The sequence below is a fragment of the Odocoileus virginianus genome, chromosome 18, assembly GCF_023699985.2.
Source record: "Odocoileus virginianus isolate 20LAN1187 ecotype Illinois chromosome 18, Ovbor_1.2, whole genome shotgun sequence".
NCBI lineage: Eukaryota > Metazoa > Chordata > Mammalia > Artiodactyla > Cervidae > Odocoileus > Odocoileus virginianus.
In genome coordinates this window covers 15,925,494-15,951,770 of record NC_069691.1, presented here as the reverse complement: position 1 = coordinate 15,951,770, position 26,277 = coordinate 15,925,494, and the positions used below count along the sequence as shown (strand labels likewise).

The 26,277-nt window shown below is 38.0% G+C and overlaps 1 protein-coding gene across 7 annotated transcripts in view; it reads left to right on the top strand.

Annotated features, from left to right (window-relative positions):
• CFAP95 (cilia and flagella associated protein 95) overlaps positions 1-20,714 on the top strand; it is a 120,182-nt gene extending 99,468 nt beyond the window's left edge. For 5 of the 7 annotated variants that reach the window (XM_070480369.1, XM_070480374.1, XM_070480370.1 and 2 more), the window contains one exon: positions 20,432-20,714. In XM_070480369.1, the coding sequence (XP_070336470.1) occupies positions 20,432-20,623 (192 nt within the window). In that variant the 3' untranslated portion in view covers positions 20,624-20,714. Of the gene's footprint in view, positions 1-4,027; positions 4,101-4,140; positions 4,395-20,431 lie in introns of those variants that run through there. The other 2 variants (XM_070480371.1, XM_070480372.1) reach the window with 2 other exon arrangements.
• Positions 20,715-26,277: the final 5,563 nt, after the last annotated feature.

Here is a 26,277-nt window from a genome sequence, read left to right as displayed (position 1 = left end):
ATTTATAAATTTAATATAATTACATTAAAAATCCCAATGAACTGTGTTTACTATCTGAAAACTCTAAGATCCTGAAAGTTACTTGAGAGTATAAATAATTGAGAATAATCAAAAGTTTTTTGAAACAGTGGCATAACCATTTACAGAAATAAAAGATTCCTGATACTACTGTTATAATATTATTTATTTTTGCTTATTAAAAAATAGAAATCAAGCTGTTAGAAAAGCAACTATGATGGTTTATGGATTAATATGCTTAATACATAAAGAATTCAGATTTATTGGCAGGAAAACTGTTAAAACCATAGGGAAATGAGCCAAGGGCATATAAAGACAATTCACAAATTAGGAAATAATTATTATTAGTTAACTGACAAATACAGGGAAAGTCCGTCTACAAATAATAGAATGTGTGAATTAAAACAGTCAATTTTTTTGCTAGTAAAATCGGTGATATTTTTAAAAATAATAATACTCTGTTGAGTGACACTGGGGTGAGATGGCTACTTTTTTTTCTATTGCCAGAAATATTGTAAATTGTTTTAGTCTTTCTGGAAAGGAATTTTGCAATATGAATTAATATACTATTTGATCTAATAATTCTAAGGATTTCCCCAAGAAAAATAATTCAAACCAGGGATAAAGTTTATATCCAATGATATTCATCACTGAATTATTTATTATGGCAAACTTGGAAATTACCCAATGTTTTAGAATTGGGTACAGTACTCTAGGGATTCAGAATGAGTCTCCAAAAAGTGTATCACTCCTGCATGAGGATTTTCTTGAGCCAAAGACCCTGTGGGTTAAGATAACCTACTCTTCTCCTTTAACTACCTAGAAGAGTTTAAATTGGGAATTTTTCTCAGGAAAAAAAAAAGGTATTACTGGAGATAAATTTTAGCTAAGTAGCTGCATCTATATTGCAGGGTAAATGTCTAATTGCCGAACATCTGGTCTTATTGTCTTGTGAACCCTCCTGTTCTTGGAAGCCCCAGGCCTCTATCCCATTTCTTAGCTTAGGATGATATGTATACCTCATTTTATCTTTCTGTCTTTGAACCTTCTCACATATGTCGGGTTCCTGTATGTATGAAATTAAATTTGACTTTTTCTGGCTAGTCTGTCTTATCAGTTTAATTCTTAGACTAATCAGAAGAATCTATAAGTGTAAAGGAAAGTTTTGTTTTCCTTTCTGACAGTGCTAATTAAATAGGTTGTAATCACATAATGAGATATTTTATATATTTATATATTCCACCTTTTAGAAAGTCCATGGATAGTTCTTAGTGTCTTGATAAATCTTCTTATTTAAGGTCAAGAAAAATCATTAAGATACAAAATTGTAGGTGTATTTTTCCTCCATACTTTTATGTAAAAGTATGGAGGAAAAAAGCCTGAAGAAACTGTTAAATGCTAGTAAAGTTGGCTAGTGAATGGTGAAATTTTAGTTGATTTTCTTCATCATAATACTTTTCAGCATTTTTCAGTGTAGCAAGCATGGTGGTTTATAATCAGAACCACACGGAAGCATATATTATTTAAAAATGAGTTTCAGGCTCATTTCCTTATATGCATGGGATTTGGCCCCATCTCTAAAAAAAAGAAAGTTGCAAGACATGTAATTAAAAACTCACAGAATTCAAAGGACTAATTTTCCCATAGCATAAATATAAAGAATGTGGGATGTATTTTTTGGGTGGATAACTCTTTAGCCACTGTGTTATGTATTTGTTCTTTTAATTTTTTCAGCATTATTTCTAGTATTTCTCATGTTGCTTGTTTCCACGTTAACAGCACAGCATGCAGCATGTGATGGCAGTTGTTTGGCTTTATTTAGAGTTTTGTTCATTTACTTCTAAGTTTCTTGTCAAAGTAATTGACTTTGAGGCACGTTTTCAGTACTGCTTCTAGCACCTCCATTTAATAATGCTTGCATTCCATTGTTATAGAATATATAAAATATTTTAAATTGTAATGACAGTGAATGGTTAAGTAATAGCAGAATAGTGACTGAACTCAGACTTAGAAGTTACCATACACATTAAAAAATGTATGATTCATAAAATACTGACAAAATAAGGAGAATATTTTTTACTTGCTAGAGACCTCACCATGTGGCCTTTGCATAAACACAGCTCACCATTCACTCAGTCTATCACCTTTGCAATTATGCAGTTTCTGAAGAAATCTTAAAATATTTTGATTTGTATTATCTCAAATTTTGTGCATGAACTGAGGCTTTATAAATTTTTATATTGTGGTCTCTTACATTTGCTTAATTCATATTTGCATAAAGTAGGATGGGATTATAAGAAGTCTTAAGGGAATGCAAATTATCTTCCCATATGAATGAATAAATCCAAAATATTAGGAAGCTATGAAGTTATTTCTGAGGAGAGAAACGAAAGAGAATTGCAAGTTACTTCTTCAGAATTCCACTTCCTAAAGGGGGTATTTATTATGACTCACCCAATTTCAATGAAAGATACCTTCTCTTAAAATCTTCCCTTTCTCCCAAAGAACCAAAATAAAGGAAAAGTCACAGAGATGTTACATCAGAAGATTGGTCTAAGACTGGATGTTTGTAGGGTACATGAATCTTTGAGACAAAGGACAAGTGAGAAGAGGGTAATTGTGGAGAGTCAACCGAACACACTCAGGATTAGTAAGGAAGATAATTAGTTCAGGCATGGACTAGCAAACTCAGGAAGTTGAAGAGTCTGGGGAATTAAAAAAAGAACAAGCGTGGCAATAGTGAAGGAGTGAGAGAGCTAAAAGAAATTAGAGGTAGTGAGCAAAGGGGATGTACTGGAATTTATTGATATTTCTCATTTAGAACTATTTGGGGGAATGATAGATCCCAAGATGTGGTCATGGGAATGAGGTGTTATAATGGAATCTAAGCCATTGACTTGAGAAGGTGAAAAATGGCAAGTGACAGTGTTGGCTAGATTCTAAATATGAGTGTTGAAGTCAGTCTATAAGATAGTAGGAAAGAAAGGTAGGACCAAAGACTGAGTCAAATGACCAGTCCCTCAGTGGGAGCGTTTTGGAGATTCATGGCTCCTCCCAGCCCTGCAGCTGCCATTTGAGTACGTATGATTGATTGGTCTTTACTGTGTGAATTACTATCCTTTTTCCTAAATAGAGCTGTCTATTGAATTATCTTTCCAGGCATATGTGTAGCTTTAAGCCAGAAAATGTTGCATATCTCAGTTCTTTCAGAGATAAAAAACTGAGGAACTTTTAAATAGAGAGTTATGTATTAAAGCTAACACGCACTCCAACTTGATTACAAGGAACCTAAGCAGTGTTGCCCAGTAGGTAAGAAAGAGGCTGTATCTGTTTAAAATATTCCCCACAATGGTAGGATTGACCTATCCTGTCACCGGGATTCTATGCCCTGGTACAGATACAGCATTGTTAAAATATTGATATTTCTGTGCTGTTTAGAAATTTGCTGTGGCCTTGAGTTCTCCAGAACCCTGCTGCCTCAGTAGCCCAGTATTCTGGACTCCCAGGACCCAGGGCTGCATTATGACTTACCTGGACCCTAAGGAGTTTCATGGGCTCCTTCTTCCACTGAAAGAAAAAAAAGTAAATAATTTATTTTACAATTGTATTGCCATAAAGACAAATATAATCCAGGTTGGATTATATTCATTTTTGTTAATTTAAATGCTAACCACTACAATATTGTAAAGTAATTAGCCTCCAACTAATAAAAATAAATGGAAAAAAAATCCTACATGAAATACTAGCAAAATAAAAAAAAATAAAAATAAAAAAAAGTAAAGGCTTATTGAGGAGATGTATTTTTAGGCTGCATTTCTCATTGGTATTTTGTAAAGATTACCTATCTTTTTTTCTTTTATATTTTTATACTGTTTTGCCTCCTTGTCTATTTTTGACTATTTGTGACTATATTATTGTATTTTATAGCCATGTTATGTGATCATGTTATTGTTAATCCTTCTGAAATTATTATCAGTATACTGTGGGTGTTATTTTTGTTGTTGTTTAGATGCTGTCGTTTCCAACTCTTTTGTGATCCCATGGACTGTAGCATGCCAGGCTTCTCTGGCCATGGGATTTCCCAGGAAGAATACTGGAGTGAATTGCCATTTCCTTCTCTAGGGGATCTTCCTGACCCAGGAATTGAACCTGCGTCTCCTGCATTGCAGGCAGATTCTTTACTGCTGAGCCACCAGGGAAGTCCAGTGGGTGTTATTACACAAAACTAAATCATACAACACTCATTTTTTCCTGAGAAGTACTTTTGGACTTTGGTACTCTATTTTAAGCAAAACTTTCTGTATAATAGCTGCCATTGCTTACTGCCTTGTGATGTTTATGGGTATTAAATTACTGGCACCATTTCCTGGCTTCAATATGAGTTTCTATCATTTAATAGAATTAGTTTTTCAAAATAGTGTTTGCATTTTTCATTATGGTAAAATATATATAATATAAAAGTACCATTTTAACCTTTTTTTAGTTTACAATTTAGTGGCACCAAGTACATTCACATTATTGTTATAGTCACTTTGAAAAATTCTGATTTTAAAATAAATTAAAACACTTTTGTAGGAACTTTAAAATACTATGGGCCTTAGACACTGGGCTTTTCTGTGCCTCATGGCTGAGTGGGCCCAGCCTGGATTTTCTTTCTGGTAGCTTAACACCTGCCTGACAGGGGCATCTAAAACTTGCCCAAACTGCTTGGTGTGTATTGATTTATAAATACTTTGAATATCATCCCAAACCAAGAGTCACCTTAGCTAGCAGTCACCTTGAGCACCATCAAGAGCCTTTTATTGTTCTATTAGGCTCAGAAACATGAAAGAAACTCCTTAAAGGCTGGAATTACCCTTAGTTTCCTGCTTCCCAGGAAGGGATGTCTAACAGGGGCTTTAAAAAGAAGATAAGGGAAAGAGTGACTTACTGAGAACCACCGATAGCTGGGTCAGAAAATGAATCTAGAACAGGTTGGGGTTTCTATAGGAAACATTACCTGTCTGAACTAAATCAGCTTTCATTTCCACTTCTTTTTAAGGCCTTCTCTTTGCATCTTTGCTCCATTCTGTGTCCCCATGATCTTCCATAATTCCAGTGTAGATAGTCTTTTTCTTTTTTTTCTTGTTCTTTTGTTGTTATTATTATTGTTTTAAAAATGTAATAGCATGAAAAGTTGTTCAGTGTAAATCTGGTCACACTGAATAATCATGTGTAAGCCTTGTAGTCTAGAATAGAGTGTAGTTTTGCCAAGCTTTCATCCAAAAAATTAAGGTTGAACTTTAATTAGGTAATGTTTCAGAGTCCATGATGAGTCTTCATGATTTTTATTTTAGTACTACTTCACTTTGTACTGCATCTTAATATATATACTATTTAATTTTCTCTTTTTTCTTCTGTTAAGGTTCTGACTCACTGTCTACTAAAAGAATAATCATGGCCATTTGCTGAATACTCTTGTTTATCTTATTATGTACTATTGACTGAAATGAAATGAGAGAGAGGTCTACATTCTTATGCAAAAGAGGTGTAGTGGTGAGGGAGTGGAATTGGAGAAGAAGGAAGAGAGGTCACATGATTGTACCTAGTATTTTTTGATTGACGTCAAGTGTTTCAAAATCTTGCTGCTAGTTAACCACAGAAACAGCCTTCTCTTACTTGGGTTCAGAAGGAGATGGTGGCTTCCCTTGATGTATATTCATACCTGAAAGATCTCAGTGTGTGTTGTACATATGTATGCTGACCTTAAACATGTACATATGGCCATGATTTTGTAGCTTAAAGGCAAATAATTCTGAATCTGAGTCTCATGGCATTCTCCCAGTGCTAAGAGACCACATTTCCTAAAATGGACAGGAATGGGTGAATTTAATTCAGATGACCATTATAACTACTACTGTGGGAAAGAGTCCTTTAGAAGAAATGAAGTAACCCTCAAAGTCAACAAAAGAGTCTGAAATGCAGTGTTATGCCTGATGTCCAAATCCCCAAGCAGGAAGAGAGAAGGCTTCCAAGACAATGCAACTCGCAATGAAAAAGGGAAGTTTATAACTGACTGGAGCCAGGGCTTCTGCCGCATCCAACGCAGTGGGGCAGGGTCAGAAAAAGCCCCGAGCCCAAGCTGTTACCCAAATTTATAGGGTATGCATAAGCGGTTGGTAGCTGCCTTACGCGGATTGGTTACATGTTTGCAAAGCAATTCTATTGGTACAAACTTTCACGGGCTTTTGTTCAAACTTAGGCGTTCGCGGGCTTTTCTATTTTCCCTCATGTTCCCTTTGTTCCCTTTTGGGTGCCTGTTGATTGGTTGGCTCCAGGCGGCCCGATGGGGGCGGGGAATCCCACCATTTCAGGGGAAACCGAAACCCAGGTCCGGGCCGCCTGCCAGCCCTGGCAGCCCCACAGCAGTACTTGGGTGCAATCTAGAAAATGACAGAATGATCTCGGTTCATTTCCAAGGCAAACCGTTCAACATTACAGTAATAATCCAAGTCTATGCCCCAACCACAAATGCCACAGAAGCTAAAGTTGAATGGTTCTATGAAGAGCTACAAGATATTCTAGAACTAATGCCAAAAAGAGATGTCCTTTTCATCATAGGGGATGGAATGCAAAAGTAGGAAGTCCAGATACCTGCAGTAACAGGCAAATTTGGTCTTAAGGTACAAAATGAAGCAGGACAAAGGCTAATAGAGTTTTGTCAAGAGAGCACACTGGTCATAGCAAAAGCACCCTCTTCTGACACAAGAGATGATTCTACACATGGACATCACCAGATGGTCAACACTGAAATTAGATTGATTATATTCCTTAGCAGTCAAAGATGGAGAAACTCTATAAATCAGCAAAAACAAAGCTTGCAGCTGATTATGACTCAGATCATGAGCTTCTTATTGCAAAATTCAGGCTTGAATTGAAGAAAATAGGGAAAATCACTAGGCCATTTGGGTATGACCTAAATCAAATCCCCTATGACTATACAGTGGAGGTGATGAGTAGAGTCAAGGGATTAGATCTGGTAGACAGAGTGCCTGAAGAACTATGGGCAGAGGTTTGTAACATTGTATAGGAGGCTGTGACCAAAACCATCCCAAAGAAAAGGAAATGCAAGAAAGTTAAGTGGTTGTCTGAAGAGGCTTTCTAAATAGGTGAGAAAAGAAGAGAACTGAAAGGCAAGAGAGAAAGGAAAAGATATTTGCAACTGAATACAGAGTTCCATAGAATAGCAAGGAAAGATAAAAAAGTCTTCTTAAGTGAACAATGCAAAGAAATAGAGGAAAGCAATAGAATGGGAAAGACCAGAGATCTCTTCAAGAAGGTTAGGTATATCAAAGGAAATTTCATGCAAAGATGGGCACAATAAAGGACAGAAATGGTATGGACTTAACAGAAGCAGAAGAGATCAAGAAGAGGTGGCAAGAGTACACAGAAGAACTATACAAAAAAGATCTTCATGACCCAGATAACCATGAAGGTGTGGTCACTCATCTAGACCCACACATCCTGGAATGCGAAGCCAAGTGGGCCTGAGGATGCATCGCTACAAAACACAGTTAGTGGAGGTGATGGAATTCCAGTTGAGCTGTTTCAAATCCTGAAACATGATGCTGTTGAAGTGTTGCACTCAATATGCCAGTAAATCTGGAAAACTCAGCAGTGACCACAGGAATGGAAAAGGTCAGTTTTAATTCCAATCCCAAAGAAGTACAATGCCAAAGAATGTTCAAACTACTGCACAATTGCACTCATTTTACACGATAGCAAGGTAATGCTCAAAATCCTCCAAGCTAGGATCCAATAGCATATGAACCAAGAACTTTCAGACATACAAGTTATATTTAGAAAAGGCAAAGGAACCAGAGATCAAATTGCCAACCTTCATTGTATCATAGAGAAAGCAAGGGAATTCCAGGAAAACATCTACTTCTGCTTCATTGACTATGCTATAAAGCCTTTGACTATGTGGATCACAACAAAGTGTGGAAAATTCTTAAAGGGATGGGAATACCAGATCACCTTACCTGTCTCCTGAGAAATCTGTATACAGGTTAAGAAGCAACAGTTAGAACCAGACAGGGAACAGTGGACTGGTTCAAAATTGGGGAAGGAGTATATCAAGGCTGTGTATTTTGTAACCCTGCTTATTTAACTTCTATGCAGAGTACATCGTGTGAAATAGCAGACTGGATGAATCAAAAGTTGGAATCATTGCTGGGAAAAATATCAATAACCTCAGGTATGCAGATGATACCACTCTAATGGCAGAAAGTGAAGAGGAACTAACACGAGCTTCTTGATGAGGTTGAAAGAAGAGAGTGAAAAAGCTGGCTTAAAATTGAGCATTCAAAAAACTAAGATCGTGGCATCTGGCCCCATCACTTGATGGCAAATATGTGTGTGTTGAGTCATGTCTGACTCTGTAACCCCATGAACTGTAGCCCTCCAGGCTTCTCTGTCCATGGGATTTCCCAGGAAAGAATTCTGGACTGCTGTTTCCTACTCCAGGGGATCTTTCTGACCCAGGGATTGAACCTGTGTCTCTTACATACTCTGCATTGACAGGCAGATTCTTTACCAACTGGGCTACCTGGGAAGCCAAATAGAAGGGGGAAAAGTGAAAGATTTTATTTTCTTGGGCTCCAAAATCACTGCGATGATTACAGCAGGCATGAAATTAAAGGACACTTGTTCCTTGGAAGGAAAGTTTTGACAAAGAGCTTCCCTTCTAGATCAGTTGGTAAAGACTCTGCCTGTAGTTCAGGAGACCTGGATTCAATTCCTGGGTCAGAAAGATCCCCTGGAGAAGGAACTGGCAACCCACTTCAGTACTGTTGCCTGTAGAATCCCATGGACAGAAGAGCCTGGCAGGCTACAGTTCATGGGGTCACAAGAGTAGAACATGACTTAGCAACTAAACCACCACCACCAGACTACATATTAAAAAGCAGACATCACTTTGCTGACAAAAGTCCATATAGTCAAAGCTATTGTTTTTCGAGTAGTCATGCATGGATGTGAGAGTTGGGCTATAAAGAAGCCTGAGGGCCTGAGAGTTGATGCTTTCTAATTGTGGTGTTGGAGAAGACTCTTGAGAGTCCCTTGGATTGTAAGGAGATCAAACCAGTCAATCAACCCTTAAGGAAATCAATCCTGAATATTCATTGGAAGGACTGATGCTGAAAAGTGAAGCTCCAATACTTTGGCCACCTGATGCGAAGAGCTGACTAATTGGAAAAGACTCTGATGCTGGGAAAGATTGAAAGCAAAAGGAGAAGAAGGCAACAGAAGATGTGATGGTTAGATGGCATCACTGACCCAGTGGACATAAGTGTGAGCAAACTCCAGGAAATAGTCAAGGACAGGGAAGTCTGGCATGCTGTCGTCCATGTGGTTGAAAAGAGTTGGGCATGATTGCAACTGAGCAACAACAATAAGCTTTAACCTTAGGGTCGTTTGGCAGTTGCTCATATAGTTCCACAAGGCTTCCCCAGCTTCTCTCATTGATCTTTATTTAGATATAGAGATGGATAGACACATAGATAAGATGGAGAGATAGATAAGATATATAGATAATCTATCTATCACAGCTATCCTCTCTATCTCAACATTCAGAAAACTAAGATCATGGCATCCGGTCCCATCACTTCATGGCAAATATATGTGGAAACAATGGAAACAGTGACATACTTTAGTTTTTTGGGCTCCAAAATCACCGCAGATGGTGACTGCAGCCATAAAATTAAAGGACTCTTGCTCCTTGGAAGGAAAGCTATGACCAACCTAGACAGCATATTAAAAAGCAGAGACACTACTTTGCCATCAAAGGTCCGTATTGTCAAAGCTATGGTTTTTCCAGTAGTCATGTATGGATGTGAGAGTTGGACTATAAAGAGAGCTGAGAACTGAAGAATTGATGTTTTTGAACTGTGATGTTCGAGAAGACTCTTGAGAGTCCCTTGGACTGCAAGGAGATCCAACCATTCACTCTTAAAAGAAATCAGTCCTGAATATTCATTAGAAGGACTGATGCTGAAGCTGAAACTCCAATACTTTGGCCACCTCATGTGAAAAGTTGACTCATTGGAAAAGACCCCTGATGCTGGGAAAGATTGAAGGTGGGAGGAGAAGGGGATGACAGAGGATGAGATGGTTGGATGGCATCACCAACTGAATGGACATGAGTTTGGGAAAACTCTGGGAGTTGGTGATGGACAGGGAGGCCTGGCATGCTGCAGTCCATGGGGTTGCAAAGAGTTGGATACGACTGAGCAACTGAACTGCACTGAAAAGTCAGGTTATTTTTTGATATGACTATTCATATAGACCTCCATATTTTTCTTTGGGATGACCCTAATCCTAACTCATTAATGATATAGATGTTTATACTTATATTCACAGTCTATATGTCCTTGAACTTCCCATGACTATTTTTCTTTAGTTGAATACCTTTATCTGTTACAAATATTCCTCCTATGTAAAATTTTACCAAATAAAAAGATATACTAAAGGTTTCTTAAACAGGTAATAAAAATATATCCAACTATTTGCATGTTCTTTACAGCTGCATTTGCCAGTTACTCTTATTCAATCATTGAGGAAAAAATATCCAATAGAAATGAAATCAATTTAAAAGTAATGTAGGGAAATGAACAAAGGAATCTGTCTAAAATGCCTATGCCCTGTGATTCCCAGAGTCAGTAAAGTAATTTTGGCCATAGGGGAATTGTTCTTTTCTTCCCACATCACTCTGTGTGTGCTTAGAAGACAGCCTTATTAGGGGAAGACAGGTCTTCCTGTAAGTAGAGAGTAAGTGCATGTAAGTAGGGAAGAATTTTATACGTGATATATAGTGAAATTAAGCAAAATATCACAGCAATCTACTTTAATATCCCTTTTAATTCTATCCAATGTGACATTCAGATAAATAAGCTTGTTGCCTCTATACGTTTTAAAGAGTAAATGGAGTACACCAAATGAGGATGCTTAAAGGCATGCTAGGGAAGAATGACCTTCGCTGTATGAATGCCAGGTGGCTAATAGCTATCTGTAATGGTGGACACAAGTTTAGTTTGCAGTGACTGATTTGGGCAGGAAACATAACCCATTATGTATTTTATGGACGAGCTCTCTAGATGAAGGAATTGAGACTGCTCTCAAATTATCTAGTGATATTAAATTAGGTAGCATTATTGATATTGCAGAAGGCAGGCCTAAAACTGAAAATGACCTTGAAAAATAAAACTATGAAAAATAAAAAGTCCTAAAAAAACAGGATGAAATCAAATAAGTGAAACCACAGAAATGGGTAAGGACTGAGTATATGGTTGACTAAGAAACAGCAATGTCATTTTATCCTAAAAAAATGGCTTGGAAGATAAATGATGCTTAGAGGTTATGGGAATGAGGTGGGAAAAGTATGGGAATCTAAGAATTGGATACCTATCACTTACTGATACATTTTACTGATGTAAGTGGTAAAACCATGTCTTATTTGTCTTTCACAATGAGGGAAGGTTGGCTGGGCACTCAAGAGGACCCTTCTGTAATATCCTAACCCGTTTTTCTATTATCTGTTAAAAAGAAGAAGGAAGAAAAAGAGAAGAAAGGGAAAAAGAAAACTTTATTAGCCTTAATGCAGATTTTCCGTACAGTGATTCTCTTGCGGGTCTTCAGTAGTTCCTGTTGCTACAGAGCCTGTTTGCCCTCTGTGTTCCTTTCTCTGACACTTTTTCCCATCTTCTATCAGGATGTTCCAGTTTCCCCAACCATTCTCTGAAACAGCACACACAAAGATGACGAGAGATTGATTCTTACTGTTGGTTGTGTTTTATCTATGATGCCGCTTTGGAAGTGAGCAGTCACTGGCTACCACTACCTTGCTTGTGCCCTCCCTGTCCTCAGAACCTATGGCTTTGCAATGCTCTCTCCATGCCTTTTTGTCTCTGTCTTTCATGGCTTCTTTATGAACCCAGCCATGAGTATTCCCAAGAATTGGGTCCCAGAACCCTGCTCCTCTCATTTTACATAATCTCAGAAAATTAATCCACTCCCATGGCTCTGTAACCATCACTTTTGAGCGGTAACTTATTTTTATATAATTTCAAACTTACAGGATATTCATAAGACCAGCACAAGGAGCTCCCATATAATCTTTACCTAGAGCCACCCATTATTTACCGTTTGACAGTAGATTGGAGACTTTGTGCCTCTTTACCTATAAATAATTCAAAGCGCATTTCTTAATAACAGACACAGAGCCATGGTAAAGTTTTCAGCCTCACACAAAATTGATACAGGGTAATTATGAAAGCCAGAGTCCATATTCAAATATAATCCATGGTCCTAGTGATATTCTTTATCGCTATTTTACCCAATCAATTATCACTCCTGTGCATAGGGCACTGACTTCTCTCTAGGACATCTGTCTAACAGCATTACCTTTCAAATAAGCATTTTGTACTGATGTCATCTCTAATTAAAAATGTCTGAGAAGTGACTCATCATTTGCCCCCTTAAACAAGTCCTCCTCATCTCCGTGTCTTTTTAATTCTTTTTAATGGTGTTAGAACTCTCCCAGACATCCAGATTTGAAGGTATGAGCTTCTCTGATTCCTTATCCCCAGTTAGGCTAGTAAGCCCTCTAAATTCTTCTTGTGAAATGTCTCTTCTAGTACAGCTCTGCTTAAGCTGTTGTGCTCTGTTGCCCACCTATTAAGCAGTTTAGATGAATTCTCAGTTGCCCTCATCTATCCGGAAGACTCAGACAATTCAGTGATAGTCCTATCTTAAGAATACTTTGTCAGAACTCAAGGTCTGTGTGGCACCAGAATAGTGGATCAGCCAATAATGTGAGATAATTCACAAATCTCTTTCTATATACAATTTCTAAACACTTCTTTCCAACCCACTTAATAGATGTTGAGTAATCATTTCGATATTATGTTAGGGTGTTGAAACTCTAACAATTGTCTGCAATTCACATATGCAGAGGAAGTATGTCTAACTGATCACTGGGCCCTCTTCCTAAGCCCATCACCAGTGGGAAAACACTAATTCTCAATCAACATAAAGCTTAGTCTGATTCTATGATTTAAATAGCTCCTATAAGAAAATTTAATCTTTCTTGAAAAAAAACAACTCACTTTCTCAGAGACTCTCTCCCACTTCCAGTTGTAGAAAAGAAGTGAGACTGTTATCTGTTAAAAGGTCTACTTACAAGGTTGGCCTTTGGTTGGCATATAGAGATAAGAATTCCCTAATAAAAGTAGCTCACAGTTTCTACTAAACTGTTGGCATAAACAATGTGCCTTATGTTGAACACTTGTTTTCCTTCTAGGAGTCTGGAAATTTGGTATATGCTAGGCAGAGGTTTCCTATGTGACCAGCCTCTAAGAAGAATCTTGGTCTTGGAGTCTCTAATGAGCTTCCCCAGTAGATAGCATCTCATACCTCATAGCTGGAGGGAATCAAGTGCATCTAGTGTGGCTCACTGGGAGAAGGTTCTTGGTCTCAGAATTTCATACCTGTTTTTTTTTCTTGACTTTAGCCTATGTGCCTTTTCCCTTTGCTCACTTTGCTTTGAATCAACTTGCTGTAATCAAGCATAGCCACGTGAGTGCATGCATGTGCTCAATCATGTCTGACTCTGCGACCCACAGACTGTAGCCCGCCAGGCTCCTCTGTCCATGGGATTTTCCAGGCAAGAATACTGGAGTGGGTTGCCATTTCCTACTGGAGGGGAACTTCCCTGACCCAGGGATTGAACCCATGTCTCTTGCGTCTCCTTCATTGGCAGGCAGATTCTTTACAACTAGTGCTACCTGGGAAGCCCTAATCATAGCCACAAGTACAATTATATGTTGAGTTTAGTGAGTCCTCTGAGCAAGTCACTGGATCCCGTGGTGGTCTTGGGAACCCCAGCACACCCTACTTTTCTCCCAGTGGCACATTGCCGTTTTCCCAAGATGGTTGCCCCATGTGCTGCCATAGCATGTGCCCTTACAACGTGATTTTGACACTCTTCACATTGAGAGGTGGAGTCCGTGTTACCTCCCCCCAGATCTGGGTGAACTGTGACTGTGATGAAAGTGATGCTATGTGATTTCCGGAGTAGCTGTTTAAAAGCAATGCAGCGTCCTCCTTTCTCTTTGTGCCATCCTTATTCCTAGAACCCAGTCCCCGTGCTGTGCAGAAGCCCACGCAGGCACAAAGAGCTGTTGTGTAGCTGTCCCATCAACATCTAGTCTCTGGGATGATATCCCAAGTCTACCTGGTTGCTCTTTTTCTTACTGGTGTAAGTGGCTATAGTCTGTGAGTGTGGTAACTCTCAGTCGTTTTCTATTTCCCACTCTTTTTCTCCGGGCTTGGTTGGAGACCTTATGGCTTGTCTGAGATGACTCAACTTCATTTACACTTCCATAGGTACTGTTGACCCCACAGAAGCCGCCTGTGATTCCCATTCAATACCTAGCTTTAGTACTCAGCTCTGCAGCTAACAGTTGAACCCTCTCTCCAGACTTGCAATTACTTTCAGGGTCTTGTTTGTGCCACAGAATACCAAACATGCCTCAGGACTGATGATTCCCAGGCCTCCCTCTGCCTGACCAGGCTGCTTCACTGGTTTGGGTTTGGCTGTGCCCCAGGCAAATGAAAGAACAGCATGAAAGGTGGTCTGTTTAAAGATCTCATGAGAAATGAGGGCCAGGAGACCCCTATGCCTTTCTGCCATTATTCTCAAGTGTCTAATGTACTTCTCTCTGTCCATATCAACAAGACCCTATCTGGTTCAAATCTGTGCTGCAAGCTCAGTTGTGTCTGACTCTTTTGCGACCCCATAGACTGTAGCCCACCAGGTTCTTCTGCCCATGGGATTCTCCAGGCAAGAATACTGGAGTGGGTTGCCATTTCTTCCTCCAAGGGATCTTCCTGACCCAGGGATCGAAGCCACGTCTCCTGCATCTCCTGCATTGGCAGGTGGGTTCTTTATCACTGAACCACTGGGGAAGCTTATGAAACTGTGTGAGAAGTGTTAGCTGCTCTGTTAGTTGCTCAGAAAGATTCAAACTCTTTCTGATCCCATGGGCTGTAGCCCACCAGGCTCCTCTGTCCAAGGAATTCTCCAGGCAAGAATACTAGAGTGGGTTGCCATTTCTTTCTCCAGGGAATCTTGTCAACCCAGGGATTGAACCTAGGTCTCCTGCATTGGAGACAGATTCTTTACTGTCTGAGCCAGCAGGGAAGCCTTGATTTAAGTCTAGGGATGGGAAAATTGGGAAATGCACCAACTATTTCTCCTGTCCTTCTTTGCTTTTCCTTATTTTCATCTTCCTACAATGCTCCAAACTTCCTCTGTATTTTCCTGCTCTCTGTTCTGACTCTTGTTTAAGGCTTCATGGCAAAGAATGTTTTCTCTCCATACTTGGAGAAACCTATGATTTGAATCTTCCAGGTATGGTCATTGATATTCTGAAATCCTCAAGAGTATGCATTGGATTGCAAGGCTGTTGTCTTTAGGAAAAACTGTATTTTGCATTAGAAGGTGATATTACTTTGCTCTTTGTCATTTTTTTTCTAAAACAAATTTTGATCACCCCTTGGGAAAATGGGTGGTTACATACAATGAAAAGAGAAAACTACTAATAATTTTGAAATGATTACTCCCTCCCTATATATTTAGTTTCAGAGGTAGACCAAATTACTTGCTTGTCCAAAACTCCCAGCATCTCAATTTGACCTTGGGTATGAGCTGCAGTCAATTTAAAAGGTCCTTTGATGTAGGACCTTCTTGGTTGGTAAAGCTGCTTTTTTCTTGGAAAAAACTTTGAAAAACAAACTTTATTTTGCTTCCTTATAGTAATTATACCCTCATGGTTCCTAATAGTTTGTTATTATTTTTGAAAACCTTATTTTTTCACCTGTTCCATGTTTGCATCCTTCTAATTCCTGAGTGTATGCTTAGGCAGAAATTTACTGCTTGCCTTTACTCCTACTTTTCTATATATTTCCATCTCCCTTGATTTTGACCCATTTCCTTGCTCTAACTCTCAGTACCTCAGTGTCCCAATACTGAAGATTATTCAGGTATATACTAGATAGGATGCTTTTAGTAGGTTGTACAAAAAGCAACTCAAACTAGATTAGGCAGTAAAAGTAATTTATTGGCTCATATATTTTTGAAAAGTCTGGCTTCAGGAAAGGATTGATACAGCAATGTCATTATACTTTTTACTGACTCTCAAATCTGCCTTTTTATGGTTTTGTTTCATGCTATACTGATTGTAGGCAGGCTGCCAACAGCAGCCTGGGCTAGATGCTTCCTTATTTATATCCAGTAGTGAGAAAAGAATGTTTTCTTCCCCAAACCCTTGAACAGAAGTCTCAGGCTTTAAGCTGTTTGGACAAACTGAAGTCACATGTCTAACACTGAACTAGTCACTGTCATTGAGAGTGGAGTGAGATTATCCTGATTGTCTTAGGCAATCAGATTCTGCCCCTAGACCTAGAGGGGGCTTAATCTACTTACATTGCATGGCTGTTGCTTAATGGGAAATGAGAAAAGTGGATTCAGGGTGAGCTGGAGTCACCTCTTAAAGTTTGCGTGATGCGAGTATGTTCATGTCTGCCCAACTCAGTGTTCACTACTGACTTCACTTGAAATCAACCATGGTAGGAGTATAGACAACACAGAAATTGTCAAATATTACAAATCAGTTGTGTAGGGTTTTTTTGGGTGGGGAGGTTGGCTTACCGTCTCTGATCATGGGAGACATTCAGTTTTATGTGTGTTAACAGGCAACAACAACAACAAACAGGCAACAAGCATTATCTTAATTAGTTTTCCTAACTTCAGCATTGTTCACCCCTACTTATCCACTTGTAAAAAATAATGGCCATACTGAGATATAATTTACTGAGATTTAATTCACATGCCATAAGATTCACCCTTTTAAAATGTACAATTCAGTGATTTTTTAAAAATATATCTCCAGTGTCATACAGTCATCACCACAGTCAATTTCAGAACATTTCCATCATCCCCCAAAGAAACCACATATCCAGGTGTACCAGTTAGGTTTCTCTACAGAAACAAACCGAAGCTAAAATCCTAGGAAAACCAGTGCTTGAGAACCAGAAGCACCAAAGAGCAGGATAATATCAACATCTCATCTCGAGCAATCAAGCAAAACAGGCCAATTCTTACTTTCTCTGCCTTTCTTTTATTCAGGCCTTCAACGGATTGGATGATGCCTACCCACATTGGGGAAGGCAAACTACCTTATTGAGTCCATTGATTTAAATGCTAGTTTCATCTGGATTCAACCCACAAATAATGTTTAGCCACATATCTTCATGCCTTATGATCCAATCACACTCATTAATAGTCACTCCTCATTCCTTCCCCTCCACCATCCTCTGGCAAAGCAACTTTCTGTCTTTGTGGACTTGCCTATTTCCAAGGTTCATCTATGCTATAGAACTACCAGTATTTTATTCCTTTTTTTGGCCAAATAAATTATTTCATTGCGTGAATAGACCACATTTTGTTTATACATCCATGAGTTAATGATATGTAAGTTGTTGAGATCCATTTCTAATCATAGCTCTGGGATCCAGTTCTTTTCATCTTCAGTCTTTAGCACCTTCTGCTGCCAGAATACTTCTCCTAAAACATCACATTTATTCTTATCATTCATCTCATCAAAACGTATCATCTTCTATGCCTAGGAGATGCTAAAGGAAAGTGTTGACTTACATGCCAAGCTCTCCTCAGTTCCACTGCAACAGGGGTAGGAATGAGGAGATCCTGCTTCCTACTTAGAGGGCAGTTTGGCAAGTGATGCGCTAATCTCGTTTAAAGGATCTCTGTCTGACCCAAAACAAACAAACAAACCTCAAAGAAATAGAACCCGAACAACACAAAGCAAAAGTCCAAAACTAAGTAGAAAGTGACATGGATATTATGTAGCTTTCAGATTTTATTGTTTATATATTTATCTTTGAATTATTAAGAATTTCATGAAGGTGCTAGTGTGCTAATGTGTCTTACAAGCAGACAGCTTGAAGCCCTGGCTGAATCACTGGCATTCCTTAGATTCTCCCCTAAGATTTTAAGCAAATGATATTTTCTTGCATGTAAAGTAGGAGTAATGATTCCTACTTCAGAGCCAGTTGTGGATTAAAAGTTATACTCAACTACCATGTTCAGACCATAATAGGCACTCAGTAAATAAATAGACACCATAATTATTATGTGGTTAGAATTTTCAATTGTTTTCAACAAAGCCTATCTAAGATTAGAACTATTTTGGTGTTCTTTCATTGTTTTATACTTTTGGTGATTTAATTTCAATTTTGTCCTAGTGCTTTAAAGTTAGTATCAATTTAAAGCAGAAATTAGATAATCAGTACAGGGGCTTTATGTTTCTTGTCTGCCATTATCCTTGATGTAATCTGAGTGAATCAATATTTCCTTTGGGAAGTGGCAATGATAGTGCCTTGTTTTATTACAATAGAAGTTTTTATGAAGTGCTCTAAGGATGCGTGCATGCTAAGTCACTTCTGTTGTATCTGACTCTTTGCGACCCTGTGAACTGTAGCCAGCCAAGTTTCTTAGTCCATGGGATTCTCCAGGAAAGAATACTGGAGTGGGTTGCATTCCCTCCTCCAGGGGATATTCCCAACCCAGGGATTGAACCTGTGTCTCTTATGTCTCCTGCATTGGCAGGCAGGTTTTTTTTACCACTAGCACCACCTGGGAAGCCCACTCTAAGGATAAATACCTTAAATATTATACTGGGTTATACTGAGGTAAATTTCTCATAGGATGAACCTTCCAACTTGGCATTTACTTGCAAGTATGACCTGATAGCAGTTATTAAAAATATAACCTGTACAACAAAGGAAGCTATAAGCAAGGTGAAAAGACAGCCTTCAGAATGGGAGAAAATAATAGCAAATGAAGCAACGGACAAAGAATTAATCTCAAAAATATACAAGCAACTCCTGCAGCTCAATTCCAGAAAAATAAATGACCCAATCAAAAAATGGGCCAAAGAACTAAACAGACATTTCTCCGAAGAAGACATACAGATGGCTAACAAACACATGAAATGATGCTCAACATCACTCATTATCAGAGAAATGCAAATCAAAACCACAATGAGGTACCATTTCATGCTGGTCAGAATGGCTGCTATCCAAAAGTCTACAAGCAATAAATGCTGGAGAGGGTGTGGAGAAGAGGGAACCCTCTTACACTGTTGGTAGGAATGCAAACTAGTACAGCCACTATGGAAAACAGTGTGGAGATTCCTTAAAAAACTGGCAATAAAACTGCCATATGACCCAGCAATCCCACTGCTGGGCATACACACTGAGGAAACCAGAATTGAAAGAGACACGTGCACCCCAATGTTCATCGCAGCACTGTTTATAATAGCCAGGACATGGAAGCAACCTAGATGCCCATCAGCAGACGAATGGATGAGGAAGCTGTGGTACATATACACCATGGAATATTACTCAGCCATTATAAAGAATTCATTTGAATCAGTTCTAATGAGATGGATGAAACTGGAGCCCATTATACAGAGTGAAGTAAGCCAGAAAGATAAAGACCATTATAGTATACTAATGCATATATATGGAATTTAGAAAGATGGTAATGATAACCCTATATGTGAGACAGCAAAAGAGACACAGATGTATAGAACAGTCTTTTGAACTCTGTGGGCGAGGACAAGGGTGGGATGATTTGGGAGAATGGCATTGAAACATGTGTATTATCATACGTGAAACGAATCACCAGTCAAGGTTCAATGCACGATACAGGGTACTCGGAGCTGGTGCACTGGGATGACCCAGAGGGATGGGATGGGGAGGGAGGTGGGTGAGGAGTTCAAGATGGGGAGCACATGTACACCTGTGGTGGATTAATGTCAATGTATGGCAAGACCACTACAATATTGTAAAGTAATTAGCCTCCAATTAAAATAAATAAATTTATATTAAAAAAAGAAAAAAAATGTAACCCAAGATATTAGTCTTTGGAAAAATTATATTAATATAAAAGGTGTTAAATGGTAGTTAAATTGTAATTGTTTTTGTCTTATGTAGAAATAGTTCTTTTTGCTGTATATCTATGGTTTAGAAATTTTTGCACATGTAATAATTTATAATTTTATAAATAAGACAATCATTAATTAGAGTTATTGTTCATAATTAGAAATGCTTATAAATGCAATAGCCAAATACAAGAAATGATTAGTAATTTGAGAGATTATATTAATCAATTGCTTTAAAATTAACCTTTGATCATAATAAGACTAACACATTAAAGATCAACTTTTGGAAATCATTCCTTTATGCATATTTCAGTCATTTAATATTAATATTCTCTCCCCCCCCCCCACAGGGTGATCCTTGTCAAGATGATGATTATTCAATTGTCCACAGAAAATGCCGTTCTCAGTTCACAGATCTAGATGGTTCCAAAAGATTTGGCATCAACACTTGGCTTGACGAGAGTGGGATTTATGCCAATTCATATGTAAAACGAAAACTCTACCCATTAACAGATGGCCCTATTACTCCCTTTTTAAAATAATGTATGGAGTCAGATTCTATAACTAATGAAAGGGAGTGAATGTAACAGTTGATGATTTTCTATCCCAATAAATACAATGGAAACTTTACAATACATTCCTTTAACACAAAATCTTATATTCTACACAGTGTGTATATCCTTATTTTCATAAGCTACTCTGGTATTTCCAAAGTTTAGCATGTTTATCATTGAAGGTATGTAACAAATTCTAGATAGTACTTGGAGGTATTTTATTTAATTGTACTTTATTTTATTGACTGGATTTATTTTATTGAATAAATTTTATTAGGAAAAATACATGAAGCTAACACAGTCAAGCTCTTGTTTGCTTAGGGTATGTCTGATTTTAAAAAATGAGATAACTTCCACTTTTAAGTGAATAAAAATTTAGGTGGTGCTCAAATTCCACACGAAACTCAAATTGCTGAAATTTGAGCAACACTGGCCCTATGATGGTGCTGAATGTGTGTGTATGTGTATTGATGGGGAGTGTGTCTGTTTATAGACTTTAACATATCTGTGGTGTCTAGCTGCACTATAGATTATCATTTCAGCATGGTATTTTTCCTTATTTAATATTTAAGGAATTTTTTCCCTTTTTCCCCTTATTTAATATTTAAGGATTATTTTCCTTATTTAATATAACACCTCTTGATTGTATGGCATAACAGTCATGCAGACAGAATCTTAGTGAAACTTTAAGGGTTTAATGGAAAATCCAATCATCTAGTGTTAGATTTAGAAGAAATCTTAGCAGTTATTTTGACTTACACTTCCATTTTACAGATGAGCAGAGACAAAGTTTCAAGTAGCTTTCCTAGGGTTACATAAATAGCAGCTTCTAGTTGAACTTTGAGGTGCATTTGAACTTTCATTTTTTCTGAGGGAGGGTTTATTTATTTGGTCAGCCTAAGCTAAATTTAATCTCATTATTTTTCTTTAAAAAAAAGAAATTCATGAAATAGTATTTCATGATAAATGTTAATGTGATTAGCAAAATACAGCTGAGGACCTAAGTCTTGTGAATAGGGAAATGAAAATAAAGAAAATGTGGAAATGGCAAGGAAGCATTCACCAGCGGAGTTTTACTATATTTTCTTGCTTCTTCAGTGTCTATATGTATACACAAATATGTATGTATAAATATGTATATAATATATGAATATGTAATATTAATTCTTTATGTAGTACCTATTCTAATGGATTACCTTTCCTTCCATAGACTATAAATTAAAGTTTAATCACTCTGACCATTCATTAACATCTTTAGAATGGACAGCTGTTTGAGATAGTCAAATCTGTATGTCAAGCTACTTATAATTTGTTTTTCTTTTTGTAAGGGAAAAGTCTCAATGGCCATACTGACCTTTGAACTTGCCGTTTACTTAGAAAAAAAAATTCACCTTCTTTAGCAGGAATTCTATATTGTCACAGTGACTAACATTACATTTTACATAAATAACCTGGGTCTGTCACAAGGGATCAATTTAGAAATCAGTTTTTGTTTGATTAGGAGAATGAAATAAGGGGGGTTGTATTTAAACTAGTCGAATAAAATGATGCATTGAAAAAATTAAAGACTACTTAGATTTTTCAGGAGTAATTATTTCGTGCTTATTTGGATTTCTTTAGATAACTGCTTTAATGGTTCACTCACCAGTATCAGAGACCATTTCAAACAATAAAAGCTGAAACTTAGGTATTGTTAAAGAATGTCTTCTTTAGGAAATGACTGCACTATCTTCTAATGGTTCCACACGTATACTTCCAAAGATTCCACCTGAGACACCAAAATAACACTATATCTTGCATGCTTTTATACAGTTAGCATTCATATTTGCTCAGTACGTTTCTTTTGGCCTTTATATGGTGTTATGTCTGAGCTGTTGGTGGAGCTCTCCACGGCAGAGTGCAGACTGCTGTGGTGGTGCTTGATTAAATTTGGCCCACAATAAATTTTATTTAATCTTCAGTGGTTTTTTTCTTTAGTTAAAAAAAATTGAGCCACATTTTATAGACTAGGACATTTTACTTTAAAATTCGAATTCTTATGTCCTTGGCACATTTACAGATCTGGAAACACTGGTCTGATTGCTGATACAGCAGCAATCATCAGGGGTATGATGGGAGGCCCTCTCTGGATGGGGTAAGTTCACCATTTTGCTGCAGTTCTCACCTGGTATACTTATTTATGGAGGCACTGTGACCCTTTACCAAAGGAGAGGTTGGACAAATATGAAATAAGTTGTAGAGGGAAAGAAGTGGTAGAAAAATGGCAAAATTGGCAGATTCTTGGTGTCTGAGATAAAGATGATAAAGGCAGAGGCCACATCCTAATAGTAGGGACAGCAAATCTGGTTGAGTTCAAGTAGGAAGCAAGATCCTGGAGTATATGTGAAGGAAAGTTACCTGGCTCAAAATAGCCTGGAGTTAAAACTCCCCTCCAGGTCCTTCCCACCATTCCATGCAAAACAAAAAACCCTCTCACCTGAAGAGAAAAAAATGGACATTAAGGTTGATTACGCCCAGCTCCCAGTGGTCCAGCCTCTGGCCTATCTCCAGAATTCCTTTCCCCAGCTGTGTAAGAGATAACTACTCCGAACAACCCTGGAGAAGAACAGGCCCCCTTAAGACAGTAATTTTCCACATACATGCCTATATATACTTACTCTTTTCTTGGGTAAGGGCAGCAGCTCACTAATCTGACTGTTGCCCCTTCTCACCTCATTAAAGGTGATCTGTTTGTCTCATTCTTAGTCTGAACCTCACCTTCTCTAACTGCATACCCTGCAATATGATGTAGAAAATAGAGATAGACAATCTTATAACTACAAGGAACTGAATTCCTCCAACAACCCAAATGAGCAGGAGCAGATTATCTCCAAGAGCCTCTGGAAAGGATCACAACCTGCTAACACCTTGATTTTATTCCAATGAGAGCTGGGTCAGACTTCTGACCCCAAAAGCTGTAAGATAATACATTTTTTCAAGCCCCCCAAAAAGAAAATAGAGATATAGAGTGGGTGGATGGCTTCACCTTAGAAATACTGAATAAAATCTCAGATCCACTGGTTTATACTAGGAATCCCTTTGTGCTGAGGCAGGAAGTGAGTATTTTTTTCAAATGTTTATTTATTTATTTATGGCTGTGCTGGGTCTTCATTACTGCATGGAATACTCTCTAGTTGTGGGCACAAGCTTCTTATTGCAGTGGCTCTCTCGTTGCTGAGCATGGGCTCCGGGGCACGCAGGCGCAGTAGTTGTGGCTCCCAGGTTTTGGAACGCATGCTCAGCAGTTGTGGCACACAAAGCTTAGTTGCCCCATGGTATGTGGGATCTTCTCTGACCAGGGACAAACCCATGTTTCCTGCATTGGCAGGCAGATTCTTTACCACTGAGCCACCAGGGAAGCCCCTCACTGGTTTATTTACAGAGGAAAATCACTCCCTGAATTCCAGTGCTCATTTTTCTAGAGGCACAGAAAAACTCCAGATTTGCCAAGACCCTATGCAGAATGGTAAAAGTCCTTTCTATGGGACATAGAGTACAGGTAGGTGGCAGGGTGGGTGAGCCCATAGAATTGCTGGTATTGCTACTATCAACAATAGAGAGGCAGAAAGATCCTTTCTTAAAGTTTTTCTGGCCAAAAGCTAACTTTATTTCAGAGTGAGCAGGAGGGCAGTTTGCCAATACCCAGTAGTCATGTCCGACTCTATTGGCCCTCTAAATAGCTGTGGTGGAGTAAGCCTAAGGCAAATATTGTAATAAAAGTGGAAAACCCAAACAAAACCCCACACAGTAAATCAGTGTTCCAAATATTAAGATCATAAGCTTTATCAAAAATTTAATAGCTTTATTGAGATATGATTCACAAATTATAAAGTTCCACCTTAAAGTGTGTAATTCAGTGATTTGGAATATATTCATAGAGGTGTGTTACTATCACCACAATCAATTTAGAATGTTCTCACCATCCCCAAAGGAAACTCCTTACCCATTAGCTGTCATTCCCCATTGCCTCCCCATCTCTTGGTTCTGAACAACCACTAATCTACTTTCTGTCTCTATGTGCATGTATGCATGTGTGAATGCATAGTCACTTCGGTCATGACAGACTTTTTATGACCCTTTGGACTGTAGCCCACCAGGCTCCTCTGTCCATGGGATTCTCCAGGCAAGAATACTGGAGTGGGTTGCCATGCCCTCCTCCAGGGGATCTTGCTGACCCAGGATCGAACCCACGCCTCCTGCGTCTCCTGCATGGCGGCACCGAGCCACCTGGGAAGTCCTTTCTGTCTCTAGATTTACCTCTTCTGGGTATTTTATGTCAGTGCAATCATATTCATGGACTTTTGTGATTAGTTTCTTTCACTTACAATGTTTTGAAGGTTTCATGTTAAATGAAGTATCAGTGCTTCTTTTGCTGAATAATATTCCATTTTATAGCTATACTACAGTTTATCCATTTATCAGTTGGTGGACATTGGGATATTTCTGTCTTTTGACTATTAAAAATAATGCTGCTATGAATATTTATGTATGAGTTTTTGTGTGGACATATGTTTTCATTTCTCTTGGGCATATAGGTAACAGTGAAACTGCTGGGTCATATGTTAACTCTATGTTTAACCTTTTGATGAACTGCCAAACTATTTTCTAGTGTATTTTACATTTCCACCAGCAATGCTTGAGGATCGCAGTTTCTTCATATACTTGCCAACATCTGTTGTTTTCTATTGTTTTGCTTATAGCCATCCTAGTGGGTGTGAAGTAGTATCTCATTGTGGTTTTGATTTGTATTTTCCTGATGGCTAGTAATGTTGAGCATCTTTCTATGTGGTTATTGACCATTTGTGTATCTTCATTGGAGAAGCCTTTATTTAGATCCATTTTCCAGTTTAAATTGGGTTATTTAGCTTTTAAGATCATAACCTATTTGTAATATAATTTTCAAAAAATTGAAACACATAAATCTGAAAAAAAAGAGTTGTTGGCTTGAGAAGTAGCTTGGGAGATTTCATTTATAAACAAATACTGGAATTTCTATTCCAACACAACAGAATATTTGAAAATGAATAGAATCTGGACGATCTTGTAGGAAAGCACTGTCAAGTGAAAATTTGTATTGCACATATGTAGTTTAACCAATACCTTTGATAATGATAGTGGTGCTACAGTGAGTCAATAAATAATACTGAAATTATTCATAAAATTCTGTTCTTTAATTTTTCATCACACAGTTCTGCTTTTCATTTGTCAGGATAGTTACTAGGGCTTGTTTTCTAGGTATCAAACTCAGCTCATTCTCTAACATTCTTCCTTCATACTAGAATTTTCCTTTTATGTGTGGATCTCACCCTGCTATGCTCATGAACTCCTTTGACGGTCTAATGAAATCCAGACCTTTGCCCTGAAAAAGTTATAAATATTCCTGTTAAGAATATTGAGAAATATTCTAACATCACTAAGTAATGAAGTTTTCCTTTTCTTTGGAAGAAGATTAAATCAATTGTGAATATTTAACAAGTTATTATTAAGGTCTCTGTGCCCATTTCCAGAAGACAAAGTATGCATGCACATATGTATAAATATGTACACACTTATAGACATATAATGTATTTATACTTGGCAACCTTGAAAGAGAATGCATAATT